This window comes from Bos indicus, chromosome 28, assembly GCF_029378745.1.
Source record: "Bos indicus isolate NIAB-ARS_2022 breed Sahiwal x Tharparkar chromosome 28, NIAB-ARS_B.indTharparkar_mat_pri_1.0, whole genome shotgun sequence".
NCBI classification, from domain to species: Eukaryota; Metazoa; Chordata; class Mammalia; order Artiodactyla; family Bovidae; genus Bos; species Bos indicus.
The window spans coordinates 5,394,309-5,409,049 of record NC_091787.1 but is presented as its reverse complement, the minus strand read 5'-3'; the positions used below and the strand labels follow the sequence as shown (position 1 = coordinate 5,409,049).

The 14,741-nt window shown below is 45.2% G+C and overlaps 1 protein-coding gene across 8 annotated transcripts in view; it reads left to right on the top strand.

The window, feature by feature from the left end:
* Positions 1-14,741, top strand: part of SIPA1L2 (signal induced proliferation associated 1 like 2) — a 246,883-nt gene that overhangs the window by 205,005 nt on the left and 27,137 nt on the right. For all 8 annotated transcript variants that reach the window (XM_070781985.1, XM_070781987.1, XM_070781986.1 and 5 more), the window contains 2 exons: positions 7,411-7,635; positions 12,658-12,811. In XM_070781985.1, coding sequence (XP_070638086.1) covers positions 7,411-7,635; positions 12,658-12,811 — 379 coding nt within the window. The remainder of the gene's footprint in view (positions 1-7,410; positions 7,636-12,657; positions 12,812-14,741) is intronic.

Sequence of the window (14,741 nt, the reverse complement as noted above, 5' to 3'; positions counted from 1 at the left end):
TGACCCCTGTCATTTTCCTTCTTGTCTGCAAGGCCTTCCCTCCTTCAGCTCTGAGTCATCGTCTAACTTTCCCCAGGTCTTCCAGCTGCTGGAGGGTAGCCAGATGAACAGTGATAGGACTGTCCCTCCAGGCATCCAGGGCCATGGCCAGTGACGATGCTCAAGGCCGGCATTGGGTTCAACACACGGGCCTCTGTGCTCCTTGGCCCTGCCCTTCACTCTACCTGCCCCTCATCCTCACATGGTCTCTGCTGAGCCTAGAGGGATGAGCCGATGGACCATAGCGAGGCTCTCTGTGACCTCACACAGACACGTGAATTGCTTCGGCCAACCTCTCAGTTGAGGCAGAGACCTCATCAGCAGTGCCTTGATTTTCATGACTGATATCATGGGATATGTCTCATCTTGTTGAAAAAAGTTTTAGACTTCTTAGTCCTGGAAATTAACATAAGTTAATTTTTTTACATAAATTGAAAGCACGAAGATGCCTGTAACACACACATGCTCGCTGCTGCCTCCTGCTTTTCTTTTCCTGTCACTAACATCATCATCTGTGTCTTAGTAGCACAAATGATCATTTTGTAACCTTCTAATGTTTGTTCAAAGTGTAGAAGATTTGTACAGCGGCTGGTTTTCTGATAACCTTGCTGGACAAGTGTAAATGGCATCATAAACAGAATTTTATATTACTGTTGAGGAAAATTTCTGTGAAAACTGCTTTCAGAGCACCTTCATTTATGAGTCGAGTCGGGATATTAACAGGGATTTGAAGTAGATTTTCTGGAGTACCGTAAGCATCCATTAATGTGATGGGTCAGATGAGTAGAAAGCGCTGGGAGGTGCTAGATTGCGTTTCTGGTCGATGTTTCTCCTTCCCCGCCCATGCTTCACACTAAACATGTGCACAGTGGTTGTAGAAGGGCCATGGGCTGAGTGAGGGTCTTCTTTGCCATCCAGAAGCCTTTTTCTTGCCATTCTTAGTGGACAGTGACTTTAAAGCCACATTTCAACTTCAGTTGCAGCTTTGGTTCGTGTGGAATTTGTCAGTAAATTAAATCTTTTGAGCACGTCCTCCTCCTGTCTGTCCCCTGCAGAAGGGCTAGAGAAAGTAATAATTTAAATACTCTAATTTTTTAGTTTTAAATTTTTTTAATGATTTTTAACTTTAAAATGTTTTTAAGTATTTTTAAGTACTATCTATATTAATATTTTATATTTAAAATAAGATTTGAAATGTTGGTACTTTGAGGCAAAAGGAACTTGGCTCATTAGAGCATAACGGACCTAGCTACCGCAGCAGTGATGAGACTTGGCAGATCCAGAAATGCTGGGGCCCAGCCTGGGGCACCCATTCTCCGTGGTGATGAGTGTCGTCAGCTGTGCACTGTCCTCGTCTGCTTGTGTGGTCAGCTCGGAGCTGAGGCCCACCGCCCAGGGTCTCAGTTGTGACCAGGAGTGGTCCAGGGAGTGAAAGAGGAGAAGAGGCTCTTAGGGGCTGGCATCGGCACTGAGCATCCTGGCTAGTCACCCCCAGCCCTGCACAGTCTATCTCACCATGTCTCAGCTGCTTCTCAGCACTCCCGTCCTGGGTGATGTCGACCAAATAAAGGAACTCTCTGCTTTCAGCTTGTGACAATCCTTTTGTTGTTCGGGGAGCCCTCGTTCACCTCTGGAGGCCAGAAACCGCTGATGGCTGTGACGTTTCTTGCCCACCGACGTGGCAGCAGATCTTTTCATTCCACAGTGAGGTGGTCTGTGCTCACAGCTTATCCTGTCCCGTCCACATCGCCCCCCTCCCCGGCTGCAGTCTTCCCTTCACTCAAAAGCCTGGACCTGTCTGCTTCCTTGTACCCGCAGCACTTAGCACAGGCTCTTAAACGTGGTAGGCGTTGCAGTGTTTGTTGAATGCAGGAAGGAAGTCTAAGAAGACTGTTGATACGCATTTGTTGATTGAGTTAGTAAACCAGTGCGTGGTAGCCTAGGGAAGTCGGAGGTGCAGAGGTTAACTGTTCCCAGTGTCAGGAGCCCAGACCTGTATGTGGAACACCCTTCACGCTCTGATTCTGGATTTTCATCACCAACGACCACTACCATCCCCACCAGCCCCGCCACACACGCGCATGCTCCGAACAGCCATCCAGGAATAAAGCAAGTGTGAGTTGTGTATGTGGTATTTTTCTGGGATTGTACTGAGAACAGGGAAGAGATTTACAACTCATAAAGACAAGCCGCACTGGTGTGAGCAGGGAACGGGTACACTGTGGGTGTGCAGGAATCACCACCCATTAAGCAGCACCAGCATATTCCCAGCCTGTTCTCTCCTGCTTCTCCGGGCTTCTAATTCAGCAAACCCGTTTGGGTTGGTTGGTTTTTTTTTTCCTACAACGGCAGGGCACTTAGATAAGGGCTCAGAATACAAAGCTGTATTCATCTGAGCCTAACCAAGCTTTTGCAAAGTGAAATAAATCAACTGCCAAAAAAACAAGACAAAAAAACCCATGTTCTGTATTCTCCTGTAAATGGCTCATGTGATTATCTGTTGCTTACCCTTATTCATGTCATCACACTCTTAGTACAAAGGATGGGAAGTTGGCAATAAAACTCGAAAAATAATAACTTGAATCTAGAAGGAAAAGATTCCCCAAAATTGTATTGCTAATAGTCTAGGATGTTTACCAGCTTCAGAGAAAAACGATGCTACTGCTGCTAAACACAAGTTTTTGCCATATTGCTTGTCAAATGGATTCAGTACCTTTGTTCTTAGAGTTTAACTTTAAAATTTCTTACTATTGGGGTAAAAGACATTTTTAATCAAGCCTAAGAATTGATGCTTTTAAACTGTGGTGTTGGAGAAGACTCTTGAGAGTCCCTTGGACTGCAAGGAGATCCAACCAGTCCATTCTGAAGGAGATCAGTCCTGGGATTTCTTTGGAAGGAATGATGCTAAAGCTGAAACTCCGGTACTTTGGCCACCTCAAGCAAAGAGTTGACTCATTGGAAAAGACTCTTATGCTGGGAGGGATTGGGGGCAGGAGGAGAAGGGGACAACAGAGGATGAGATGGCTGGATGGCATCATTGACTCGATGGACGTGAGTCTGAGTGAACTCCGGGAGTTGGTGATGGACAGGGAGGCCTGGTGTGCTGTGATTCATGGGGTCGCAAAGAGTCGGACACGACTGAGTGACTGAACTGAACTGAACTGAAGTGAGGAAAATCTATTTTATAAACAAATGGAAAAACACATCAGGCTTGGACCATACTATTGTTATTCACAACACATTTTCCACAAGCGTTCCATTTGGTGATTTCAGAAGATAAATTTGGGTGTTCCATGCATCATATTAATTACATTAGACTAGGGATGCCCTGGGCTTCCCAGGTGGCATTAGTGGTAAAGAACACACCTGCAGTGCAGGAGACATAAGAGCCACGGGTTCAGTCCCTGGGTCTGGAAGATCCATTGGAGGAGGGCATGGAAATCTGCTCTAGTATTCTTGCCTGGAGAAGCCCCGTGGACAAAGGAGGGCTACAGTCCATAGGGTCACCAAGAGTCTGAGATTACTGAAGCGACTTAGCACACACGCATGCATGGATACCCTAGACTTTAAAATATCTCAGGGATAATCAAAGGCTTTGAAATGCATGATAACTGAAGGCAATGCACAGTCCTGCCCGAGTTCTGAATGGGGAAACTGAAGCCATAAGCCATGTTGGACAGCTGAGAAATGAGACTGTGGAGTGGGTATTAGGTAATAATAGTGCATTAATGCCTGATTTGTGATTATCACATTGGTCCTCTGTGGGAGAGTATCTTTATTATTAGGAAATATGTATGGAAATATGAAAGTATGATGTCATAAAGTCTACAGCTACTTCTAGATGGTTCAGAGAAAAATGATGCAGCTGTAGCCAGAGAGTAACAACTATTACATCTCGATGATGGGTATCTCCTGTCTTTATACCGTTTCTGTAGATCTGGAGTTTTTCAAAACAAGGTTAGGAGAAAGACATACAGGCCTTCAGAGCCCATTGCCAACAGAAGGAGTTTTCCTGTTGGGGGATTACTAACTGGTATACACCCAGGAAGTGGAGAGAGTTCATTATCATAGCACCACCTCTTCAGTTCAGTTCAGTCACTCAGTCCTGTCCGACTCTTTGCAACCCCGTGAATCGCAGCACGCCAGGCCTCCCTGTCCATCACCAACGCCCAGAGTTCACTCAGACTCACGTCCATTGAGTCAGTGATGCCATCCAGCCATCTCATCCTCCGTCATCCCCTTCTCCTCCTGCCCCCAATCCCTCCCAACATCAGAGTCTTTTCCAGTGAGTCAGCTCTTCTCATGAGGTGGCCAAAGTACCGGAGTTTCAGCTTCAGCATCATTCCCTCCAAAGAAATCCCAGGACTGACCTCCTTCAGAATGGACTGGTTGGATCTCCTTGCAGTCCAAGGAGTCTTCTCCAACACCACAGTTCAAAAGCATCAATTCTTCAGCACTCAGCCTTCTTCACAGTCCAACTCTCACATCCATACATGACCACAGGAAAAACCATAGCCTTGATTAGACGGACGTTTGTTGGCAAAGCAATGTCTCTGCTTTTGAATATGCTATCTAGGTTGGTCGTAACTTTTCTTCCAAGGAGTAAGCGTCTTTTAATTTCATGGCTGTAGTCACCATCTGCAGTGATTTTGGAGCCCAGAAAAATAAAGTCTGACACTGTTTCCACTGTTTCCCCATCTATTTCCCATGAAGTGGTGGGACTGGATGCCATGATCTTCGTTTTCTGAATGTTGAGCTTTAAGCCAACTTTTTCACTCTCCACTTTCACTTTCATCAAGAGGCTTTTTAGTTCTCTTCACTTTCTGCCATAAGGGTGGTGTCATCTGCATATCTGAGGTTATTGATATTTCTCCCGGCAGTCTTGATTCCAGCTTGTGTTTCTTCCAGTCCAGCGTTTCTCATGATGTACTCTGCATATAAGTTAAATAAGCAGGGTGACAATATGCAACCTTCCTTGCCTGTTGCTTAGGTTACCTTGGGTCAGGGGACGGCAGTACAACATCTTTCCCAGGGCACGGACCTGGACCCCAAATTGAGGGAGCCTCGGGGGCTTCCCTTATAGCTCAGCTGGTAAAGAATCTGCCTGCAATGCAGGAGACCGGGGTTCGATTCCTGGGTCAGGAAGATCCCCTGGAGGAGGAAATGGCAACCCACTCCAGTATTCTTGCCTGGAGAATCCCATGGACAGAGGAGCCTGGCAGACTGTAATCCATGGGGTCACAAAGAGTTGGACATGACTGAGTGACTACACCACCGCCGCCACCGCCACCATCCTACTGAGGGACACCAGACTTACCACCAGGAACCAAGTGATTCAGAGGAGCAAATAGATGCAGTGTTTTATTTGTTTTGTTTTGTGTGATAATTTTTCAAATGCCACCATGTCTCCAACATACAAAGACCCAAAGATGGGTTATTTTATTGAGTTTTGTTTTACCTTCAGAGCCTTTATAAAAAGTCCATTTCAAAATCATTTTTAATATTAGACTTTTTTTTAGCTTCCGTCATTGAATGATCCTTGCTTTGTATACAGGTTTGATTTCAGAATAAGATTTTATTTTATCTAGGGGCTATCATGTGAGGAACCCTGTGGTAAATTCTCCCAATGGCAAGAACTTGTGAATAATTCTTTGATGCACCACTCTAAAAAGCAAATTAACGGCATTTACTTCACTAATATTAATTCAGAAAAATCTTCGGAGCAATTCTCTGAGGTCAAGAGTATTTATCAGGTTTTTTTGTTTTGTTTTGCTTTTAAAGTTTTTATTTTTTTGATGCGGACCATTTAAAAAGTTTTTATTGAATTTGCTACAATATTGCTTCTATGTTATGTTTTATTTTCTTGGCCCCAAGATGCGTGAGATCATAGCACCCCAACCAAGGATCAGCCCACACCCCCTGCATTGGAAGGTGAAGTCTTAACCACTGGACAGGCCTTGTATGCGTTTTACAGATCAGAAAGCTGAGCTTAGTAAACGAGTCCAGGGTCTCCCTGTTGTGACAGCAGTCTGGCTCCAGAACCCTTGAGGCACACCTGTGTGTCAGGGTTTCTGAAAGCGATGCTCACCTGCCTTCCCAAACTCTGATGTTAGAACTGTAACTGAAACATTTACGACTTCATAAAATGATTCCTGATCTCTGTTCTTACTTATTTTTCATAAAACATTAGAATCTTGATTTTCCTGAATTTAAAAAAAAAGATCTTTAGGTTTTTATATTTCTAGGGATGGTCATACAGCCCATGGGAGTCATTAGTCCTTCTGGCTTCAGCTGACCTTTAAGTTGTTTTTAGGGATTTTGTCTTTTGAATATTATTTCATATCACACAGTAACACAGCAAGCATCCATATACCCACACTGGATTGAGGAATCGACTCTACTGTGTCAGGATCCCCGAGTATTGTCCAGTCACAAGCCCTTCTCTTCCCCCTCAAGGTAGCCCCTGGCCTGGCTTTGGCAATGACCATCCCCCTCGCTTTTCTCTACATTTCACTATGGATTCGTACATTCCTGAACAACATATCCTTCAGTTTCACCTGTTTATGAACTCACTTTAAAAATGGAGCCATGCTTGATCCTTTCTGTGTGACCTGCTCCTTTTTCCACTTTGTTTGGGAAGTTCACCCCAATTGTCCACAGCCTCTGCCCAGTCCTTCCTGGTGTTTCCCTGGAGTTTTTCGTTTCCTCACCCATGTTTGCTAATTGACCCTCCGTTCAGTGCCGATGCCTCTATGGGGGAGCTGTTCGAATCAGTGCTTCTGTCAGCACTTCCGTTGCCTGTTTCCAGCCACACCCATGCAGAGGCTTGGCCCGGGTGTGCGCTTAGGAGAAGAACTGCTGGCTCATAGGCTAAGCAGCTGCCCACCTTTACAGGTAATGCCTAGACTGCTTTCCAAACTGTCTGCCACTCTCACTCCCACCAGCAGTGGGAGGAGTCGCTGCCCCACATCCTGGTGAACACTGGGCACTCATCATCAGACTGTCCCATTTTTGCCAATCTGGAGAACATGCCTGATACCCTGCTATGATTTGCACGGGCGTTTCCCTGGGTTGAGCCCCTTCTCTTATGTTTATTTACCATTGGAGTTTCTTTTCTTTGGAGGCATCGGTGTGGCGCCCATTTTTCTATTAGATTTCTCCTAATTGTGCTTGGAACATCCTTCTGGCCACAGGCGTATAGTTTTGCACATGAACATCCTCAGCCTGTGGAAAGAAAGGCTCAGCAGAGAGACAGCCACGCCTGCCCAGTTTTGCTCACAGAGGACAGGAGTCATGGTGGCTCCAAGGTTGGTAACGTGCCCACTGCTGAGATCGGATCGTATCACAGCTTCGGTCTGTCTGTCTCCCCAGTGGCTCACACCATTCAGGAAGCCCCTCGGCTCACTGTTCGAAAAGCAGCGGGTCTCTGGATACGTCCAAAGTGTACATCGTGTCTCACGGCAGTGGTCAGCAGGCCCCAGGGTCCATGTCCAAGGCCTACCACAGGCAGGCGGCAGTGAACAAATACATCATCGGCTGGAAGAAGTCGGAAGACAGCCCGCCACCTGAGGAGCCTGAAGTGGCTGAGTGTCAGGGGTAAGGTGGTATCCGGTGGCAGCCTTGGGTGTCTGGGGCGTGGACTAAGCTAATGTACTTTTTCCCCAGTAGAAACAAATCTTCTCAAACAGAATAATTGAGAAATGTCTTTGTAAAACTCTTTAAATGTTGGCATTTATGTTTGCCTTGAAAAGTCCTCTCTTTCCTTGATATTCTCATGTAACTTTAAAACAGATTTCTATTTGTCATTTTTATATTCAAAAATCTGTCTGCAATAGAAAAATCAGGGTTGTGTGCTAGTGATGGTCTGAGTATGCTTGCTAAGTCGTTTCAGTCATGTCTGACTCTTTTGTGACCCCACGGACTGCAGTCTGCCAGGCTACTCTGTCCATGGGATTCCCCAGGCAAGAATACTGGAGTTGGTTGCCATGCCCTTCTCCAGGGAGTCTTCCCAACCCAGGGACTCAACTCAGGTCTCCTGCATTGCAGGCAGGTTCTTTACCGTCTGAGCCACCAGAGAAGCCCGTGGTGTGAGTATAGATCCTGTAAATAACTACGGTCAAGGACAGTGTGAATTCCCACAAAGCCTGTGTGTTTCCTAAAGGTGTTGTTGCTGCTACTGCTAAGTCACTTCAGTAGTGTCCGACTCTGGGCGACCCCATAGACGGCAGCCCACCAGGCTCCTCTGTCCCTGAGATTCTCCAGGCAGGAACACTGGAGTGGGTTGCCATTTCCTTCTCCAATGCATGAAAGTGAAAAGTGAAAGTGAAGTCGCTCAGTTGTGCCCAACTCTTAGCAACCCCATGGACTGCAGCCTACCAGGCTCCTCCATCCATGGGATTTTCCAGACAAGAGTACTGGAGTAGGTTGCCATTACCGTCTCCAAAGATGTTGTGTGATAGCACGAAAGAAAAAAATCCCACCTAATTTTTTAAAAGTTAATTAATCAAGTGATTGATTTGGCTGCATCAGGTCTTAGCTGAGCGCTCGGGATCTTTCGTTGAGATGCATGGACTCTCTAGTTGGAGCATGCAGGGTCAGTATTTGCTGCCCTCAGGCTTGGTTGCCCTGAGGCATGTGGGATTTTAAGTTTCCCAGTCAGGGATAGAACCCATGTCCCCTGAATTGCAAGGTGCATTCTTAACCCTAGCCTTACAGAAAAGTCTCTATTCCCCCGAATTTTAACATGACTTTGATTTCCCTTTCAGCTGTCACATTTGTGGGGGCAAGTACGGAGGGATGTTTTGTATCTGTTGGAAAAAAGAAAAGATAAAAAATACTAATAACCAGTTCCGTAACATGTGTGAAAACTTCCATGTCTTTGAAGAGACAAAGCAATCACATTTTGAGAATGCAAGTCAAGGCTGGTCAGGGCCATTTATAGTAGCTGGTGATTTGCTTATTCTTTGATGTGAAAAAAGTGGAAGTTGCTCAGTCGTGTCCAACTCCTTTGGACCCCATGGACTATACAGTCCATGGAATTCTTCAGTCCAAAATACTGGAGTGGGTAGCCTTTCCCTTCTCCAGGGGATTTTCAAACCCAGGTCTCCCACGTTGCAGGCAGATTCTTTACCAGCTGAGCCACAAGGGAAGCCCAAGAACACTGGAGTGGGTAGCCTATCCCTTTTCTAGCGGATCTTCCCAACCCAGGAATTGAACCAGGGTCTGCTGCATTGTAGGTGGATTCTTTATCAAGTGAGCTATCAGGGAAGCTCACATTTTTAAAGGACAGCCTTAAAAATTAACCTTCACATGCACTAAATGATGACATCAGTCTTTTGCTATGTCGGCTTGTGGCATCAGCGTGAACAGTGCACGAGACCTACAGCTATCTTCAGAGAGCTCTTCTAGATCTTAAGTTTAGCCCATGAGCTAGGATCACTATTTCCCTTAAGAAATGACCCCACTTTTTAAATATGTCTAGCATGATATTGCCTTCTAAATTAAAATTAATTTTAATGCTAAACTTGAACATAGAGGACTTCCCTGGTGGTCCGGAAGTTAAGATTCCACGCTACCAATGCAAGAGGTACAGGTTGATCCCTGGTTGGAGAATCTCACATGCCATGCATCAAAACATAGATAAGTAAAAGATCATCATATCACTCATTTTTTAAAAAATAATAGGAATTTAAAATAAAATGAAAATTGAATATGCAGTCTTTTTCTTTTTTTTTTCAGGAAAAACCCATCATGCCAGTAATTGCAAAGAAGTTGTTTAGAAAGAAATTTTTTAGAGATGACCACATTTTATGAACACATGTTCCTGGGGTCACATTGGTACTTCTGTCTGATACTCTTCCGGTGCTTCACAGGGGTCCGTTCTGAGGCTCCTGTGTTCCACCAGTTATTTGTAGAAGTTCTCTGCACATCATTGAGGGGCTGTATCTTCCCTAAGGGTCTCCTTGAAGAGCCAGGAAAGGGTGAAGGAACCCACTTGGACATTTCTCCCTAGAGAGCCTCAGCATTGGTGCATTGTAACACTCGTTTAGCAGCACTGACTTCATAAAATAGAGCCAGCATGGGGAGTATTGTGAGTGAGGGGTTCGTGTCTCTGGAGGGCAGAGGGGTTATTTCTCCTCATCACACCAGCTGGGTGCTGGGACTCGAACCCAGGCCTCCCCAAGGCTTTTCTCACGGGCCCTGCTCATCCTGTCAGATGTACCGTCCATCTCACGCAGACATGGTAATGTATCATGACTGTGGTCCTCCAGGACTTGCCAACTGTATTGAGATTTGTCAAAATAATGTGTTACCAAATCACTGAAGGATACACTTTAAAAAAGATCAGCCAGCATCATGTGTGTCCCTCTGAGAACTAGCAAATATTCGTGTCTCAGTGGACACAAAATATAAACAAGTTGTGCCCCCTTGAAGTTTCTCATGATGCAGAAATTGCCCATAAAGCTATATTCTGGGGCTTCCCTGGTGGCTCAGTGGTAAAGAGCACACCTCCCAATGCAGGAGACACAGGAAACTCAGGTTCAGTTCTTGCGTTGGCAAGATCTCCTAGAGAAGGAAAGAGCAACCCACTCCAGTACTCTTGCCTGGAAAATCCCATGGACGGAGGAGCCTGGTAGGCTGCAGTCCATGGGGTCGCTAAGAGTCAGACACGACTGAGCGATTTCACTTTCACTTTTCACTTTTATGCATTGGAGAAGGAAACGGCAACCCACTCCAATGTTCTTGCCTGGAGAATCCCAGGGACGGTGGGGCCTGGTGGGCTGCCGTCTATGGGGTCGCAGAGTCGGACTGAAGCAACGTAGCAGAAGCAGCATGTTTTAAAGTGCAGCAAACGAGAGCTGCTTCCTGGCTCATTATTAAGCAGCCGTGAACGTGTGCCTTGAGCACAGTGCAGCTCATACCATCTGCAGACCCTCAATGTCCCGAGAATACTCTAGATATATGGTAGTGGTCACCACCATGCTGGGTTTACCCACGTGGAGAATTACACTAGGCATTAGAGATACAAAGCTAATTACATCCGACGTCCCGTTTTCAAGAATACCCCATCTCAGGGAGGAGAGAAAGTGTAGCAGTTACTAACGGCAGTATTTCATAGGCAGTTCACAGATGTGTTATTTCACTGCAGCACCTGGGAAGCCCACTCTCTGACATATCGTTTGGTAATTTTAATAAAGGCACTTAAGTTAGCAGAAAACGCTAGCAATTTTATTCAAAAACATGGGGAAACTGGGAGAGTACATGTATCAGCAACTCTAGGTATTACATTTTCATTTAGCAGTTAATGGGAAGACCTGTGTTTGGGTTTTTCTCCCCTGTGTCTTTCCCAGAGTAAATAGGGCCTGGAGCTCTTGCATGCCTCCACCCCAAATCTCAGGGCCCACAGCTGCGCACATCTGAAGCCCTCTTCACAAAAACTCTAGGGTCTGTTTTCCCACATGGCTTTTGCGCAGAACCCCTATCCCCCCGGGTCTTGGGTTCTTTTTTAGCTCCATCTTCATGCCCTGCCATCCTGCAAGCCAACCAGATCTTCAGTCACATTTAGAGATTTTTATAGTTTCTGCCCCAGTCGCTATATTCATGTCATCAGCATTGCTGGTGCTTCCAGAGCCAAAAAGTTTGGGACGCCGCACCTAACTCGAGAACAAAGCAAGAGCTGTAGCAATTTCAGATAAATAGTTCTTAATTTTGAGCATGTCTGTGTGTGTCATATCCTGATAACTTCTCAGCAAGCCATTCCCCTGTGACGCAATAGCCTTGCGTTAGAAATAGGGTCACCTCTGTGACACAGGACGGTGACACAGGTCATCCTCTGTGGCCTGCCTCCCTGGACCAGCATCACATTTCTGGGTCACGTGGCCCATCCATCTCTGCTGACAGTCCAGCCCCTGGTTCTATACCCATCATGTCTTCAGCAATGTTTCAGACCAAAGCTTTTAAAAAATAACTCCCCAGTTTTTTCCCTGGAAAAGCAGCAAAAACAGTAATTCAGCTAGATAGTCTTTTGTTGTCCATAAATACATTTCTATACACTGATAAGGGAGACAGCTTCTTTAGTTATTGAAGCGGCTCTGTGAAATTGCTGATAATAAAAATGCTTGGCATGTGCCCAGATCGATTACTCTTCAGTGTCAAGTTCCCCAGAGTCCTGCGCTCTGTGTTGCTGGATGGGCGGTGGGGTGTGTTTGTCCAGCCACAAGAGAAAGGCTCTTTCAATTTCCTGAGAAGCACCAGGCTTCCTTCAAAGAACACAGGATAATCTCTGATGAATTATTGAAACTGTTTTCTGATACGGATTAGGAAAGGGAACACACAGCCTTGTTTGAAAAGTTGACTCTGTTTTCTCATTCAGGGCTTTGGGGATCTGATTTGTCTCTGAATTATTCAGAACCCTAACTCTGCTGTTGAGCTCATTTCATACATGTGAGATAGCATGGGGATCCAGAGGAGATGTGGCTAAAGTGAACTCGCTCAATAATTAAGAGCTGGGTGTGTGTGTGTGTGTGAATGTGGTGGTTGAAGGTGGAGAATGGATTTTAGTCCGTAAGGGTACAGGCGCTTTACATATGCCGATGACCCATCTTAATTTCCTCCCAGGCTGTACAGCGAGATGGACCTGCTGTCCTCGGCAGCTCAGCAGCAAGCAGTGGTGGGAGATGCTGTCTCAGAAACTCAGCACGTGCTCTCGAAAGAAGACTTTCTGAAACTGATGCTTCCCGACAGCCCCTCGGTGGAGGAGGGGAGGAGGAAGGTCAGTGACTTTTGTGTAGCTTTGAAGTTACCAGAAACACTAAGGAAATGCCTAAAGAGACGCCAGGACTCCCAGGGCCATTTTGACACTGTTATTCCACCAGGAAGCGGAGTAAGGCTGCGACAGGTCTGGAAGGGAGACTTCTGGACGGATAGAGGGAGCTCCAAGCAGGCAGGCATGGCCTCACCTCTTAGCTGCGAGGACAGTCAGCCATGTGGCATGTCTTTTTCATTTTTCTTTTTCCTTTTCACCACGTGATTTTGTACATTGGCTCTGTGATTTGCTTTTTTATTTTTTAGCTATGTGATTTTGTACATGTGACTTAACTTCTTGGCCGAGTGTTGTCCTCTGCAAAAAGGAGGCAATGATAAGTGTACTGCAGAATTTACAGGCTTATAGCGGACATAAGAACCAGCCTCGCACGGGACCCATGACGGGTAGTCAGAAACAAGAGCTGTTAAAACTCACACCGCCTGACTTTTTTGCTCCAGAACTGTACCAAGGGTGGGTTGTCTAAGCCATCCTGCTGCGTTGTCATCCTGTCCCACAAATGGGCAGGAGTTACGTACTCTGCCGCCTGTTGCTACCATCAGATCACCTAGTGTCCTTACTCGCTTTAGCGTTGTCATTCATTGTTACAGTCCCTCAAGCCTCTTGGTTAATGTGTGGAAGGTACGAAAAGGAGCTCACAGGCAGTCTAGTCCAGTCTCCTCTTTTGGCAAGTACCTGAGGGCCCGAATGGTGATGTGATGTGCCCATAAGTATTTGGCGGCAGTGAGCAATGGAGTGCAGCCTTCTCCCTGCTAATTCAGCACTCTCTTGTCCAAATGAAAAGAAAAAAGTCAGGCATTGCCGTCTTGACTGTGATCAGGATAAACAGCAAGTCTTTGTGCTCCCTCTCTTCCCTATAATAAAACAATGCTGCAATTAACCTAATTGTGTTCTGAGAGTAACAGTCTAATGAGATGCTACCTCAAAGCTGCTTTAATCTAATGGGTCTGTAATCGAGTTCTGAAGAGCCTGCTGGTCGTGTGTGAAGTGGGAATCCCAGCAGAATTCAACAGAATGAGTCTTTTTTTTCTTTTTTTTTAACTTGTATCCAATCACGTATATGGTACTATATGAGCTTGGGTGCAGGCTGTTGTACCAAAAATGCAAATGCCTTTTCTTTTAATAGGAACGAACTTCTCCTTGACATTTTTCTTTTTTTCTTCTAAGACAAACTGCCTTCTTTTCATGGTGTAAACTTTGTAGTTCATACACACTCTGGTTCCCATTCATCAGTTGGACAGCGTCGACAGAATGGAAGGAACGCATACAATAGAAATATTTTTAGCCTTGTGGCTGCATTGACAAACGTAAATAGCCGTTTCTATATTTGCTTGATGCAAACTTTCTGGCTTTTACTAGTATTGATGCAAAAGGAATAAGGAATGTGGTTCAGAATATGAGTTAGAAACTCAGATTTGATTAAATTTTTCTTGAGTTTTTGACTGCTTGCTTCACTAGTATGAATTTTCCTTACTCCATCTATGATTTAACAATACTTTTAATGGTTTCTTTAAATCCAATTATGATTGACTACTATAACTCAATTTTCAGTAACGGTAATAAACTTTTATGAGTGTTACTTTAAAGTGCATAGACAATAAGATTTTCCTGGACTGATACTGTCTTTCTTGAACCTTTTTGTTCAATGTAGAAAGCTGCTCTGCTCAAAAAATTGATGTTATTACCTAGATTAGATTGAAGCTCACATGTAGGTGATTGGTACAGAAATCACCTAATATTAAAATGCAGTCATTTCTAATTAAAATCAAGCCAGCAGTCGGTGTGGTTTCAAATAACTATTGCCTTGAATGGCGACCTTCTGTATTTCCAGAAGCTGCCGTGGCTATATGGTAATGGAGCTGCCATTTAACATTTCAGA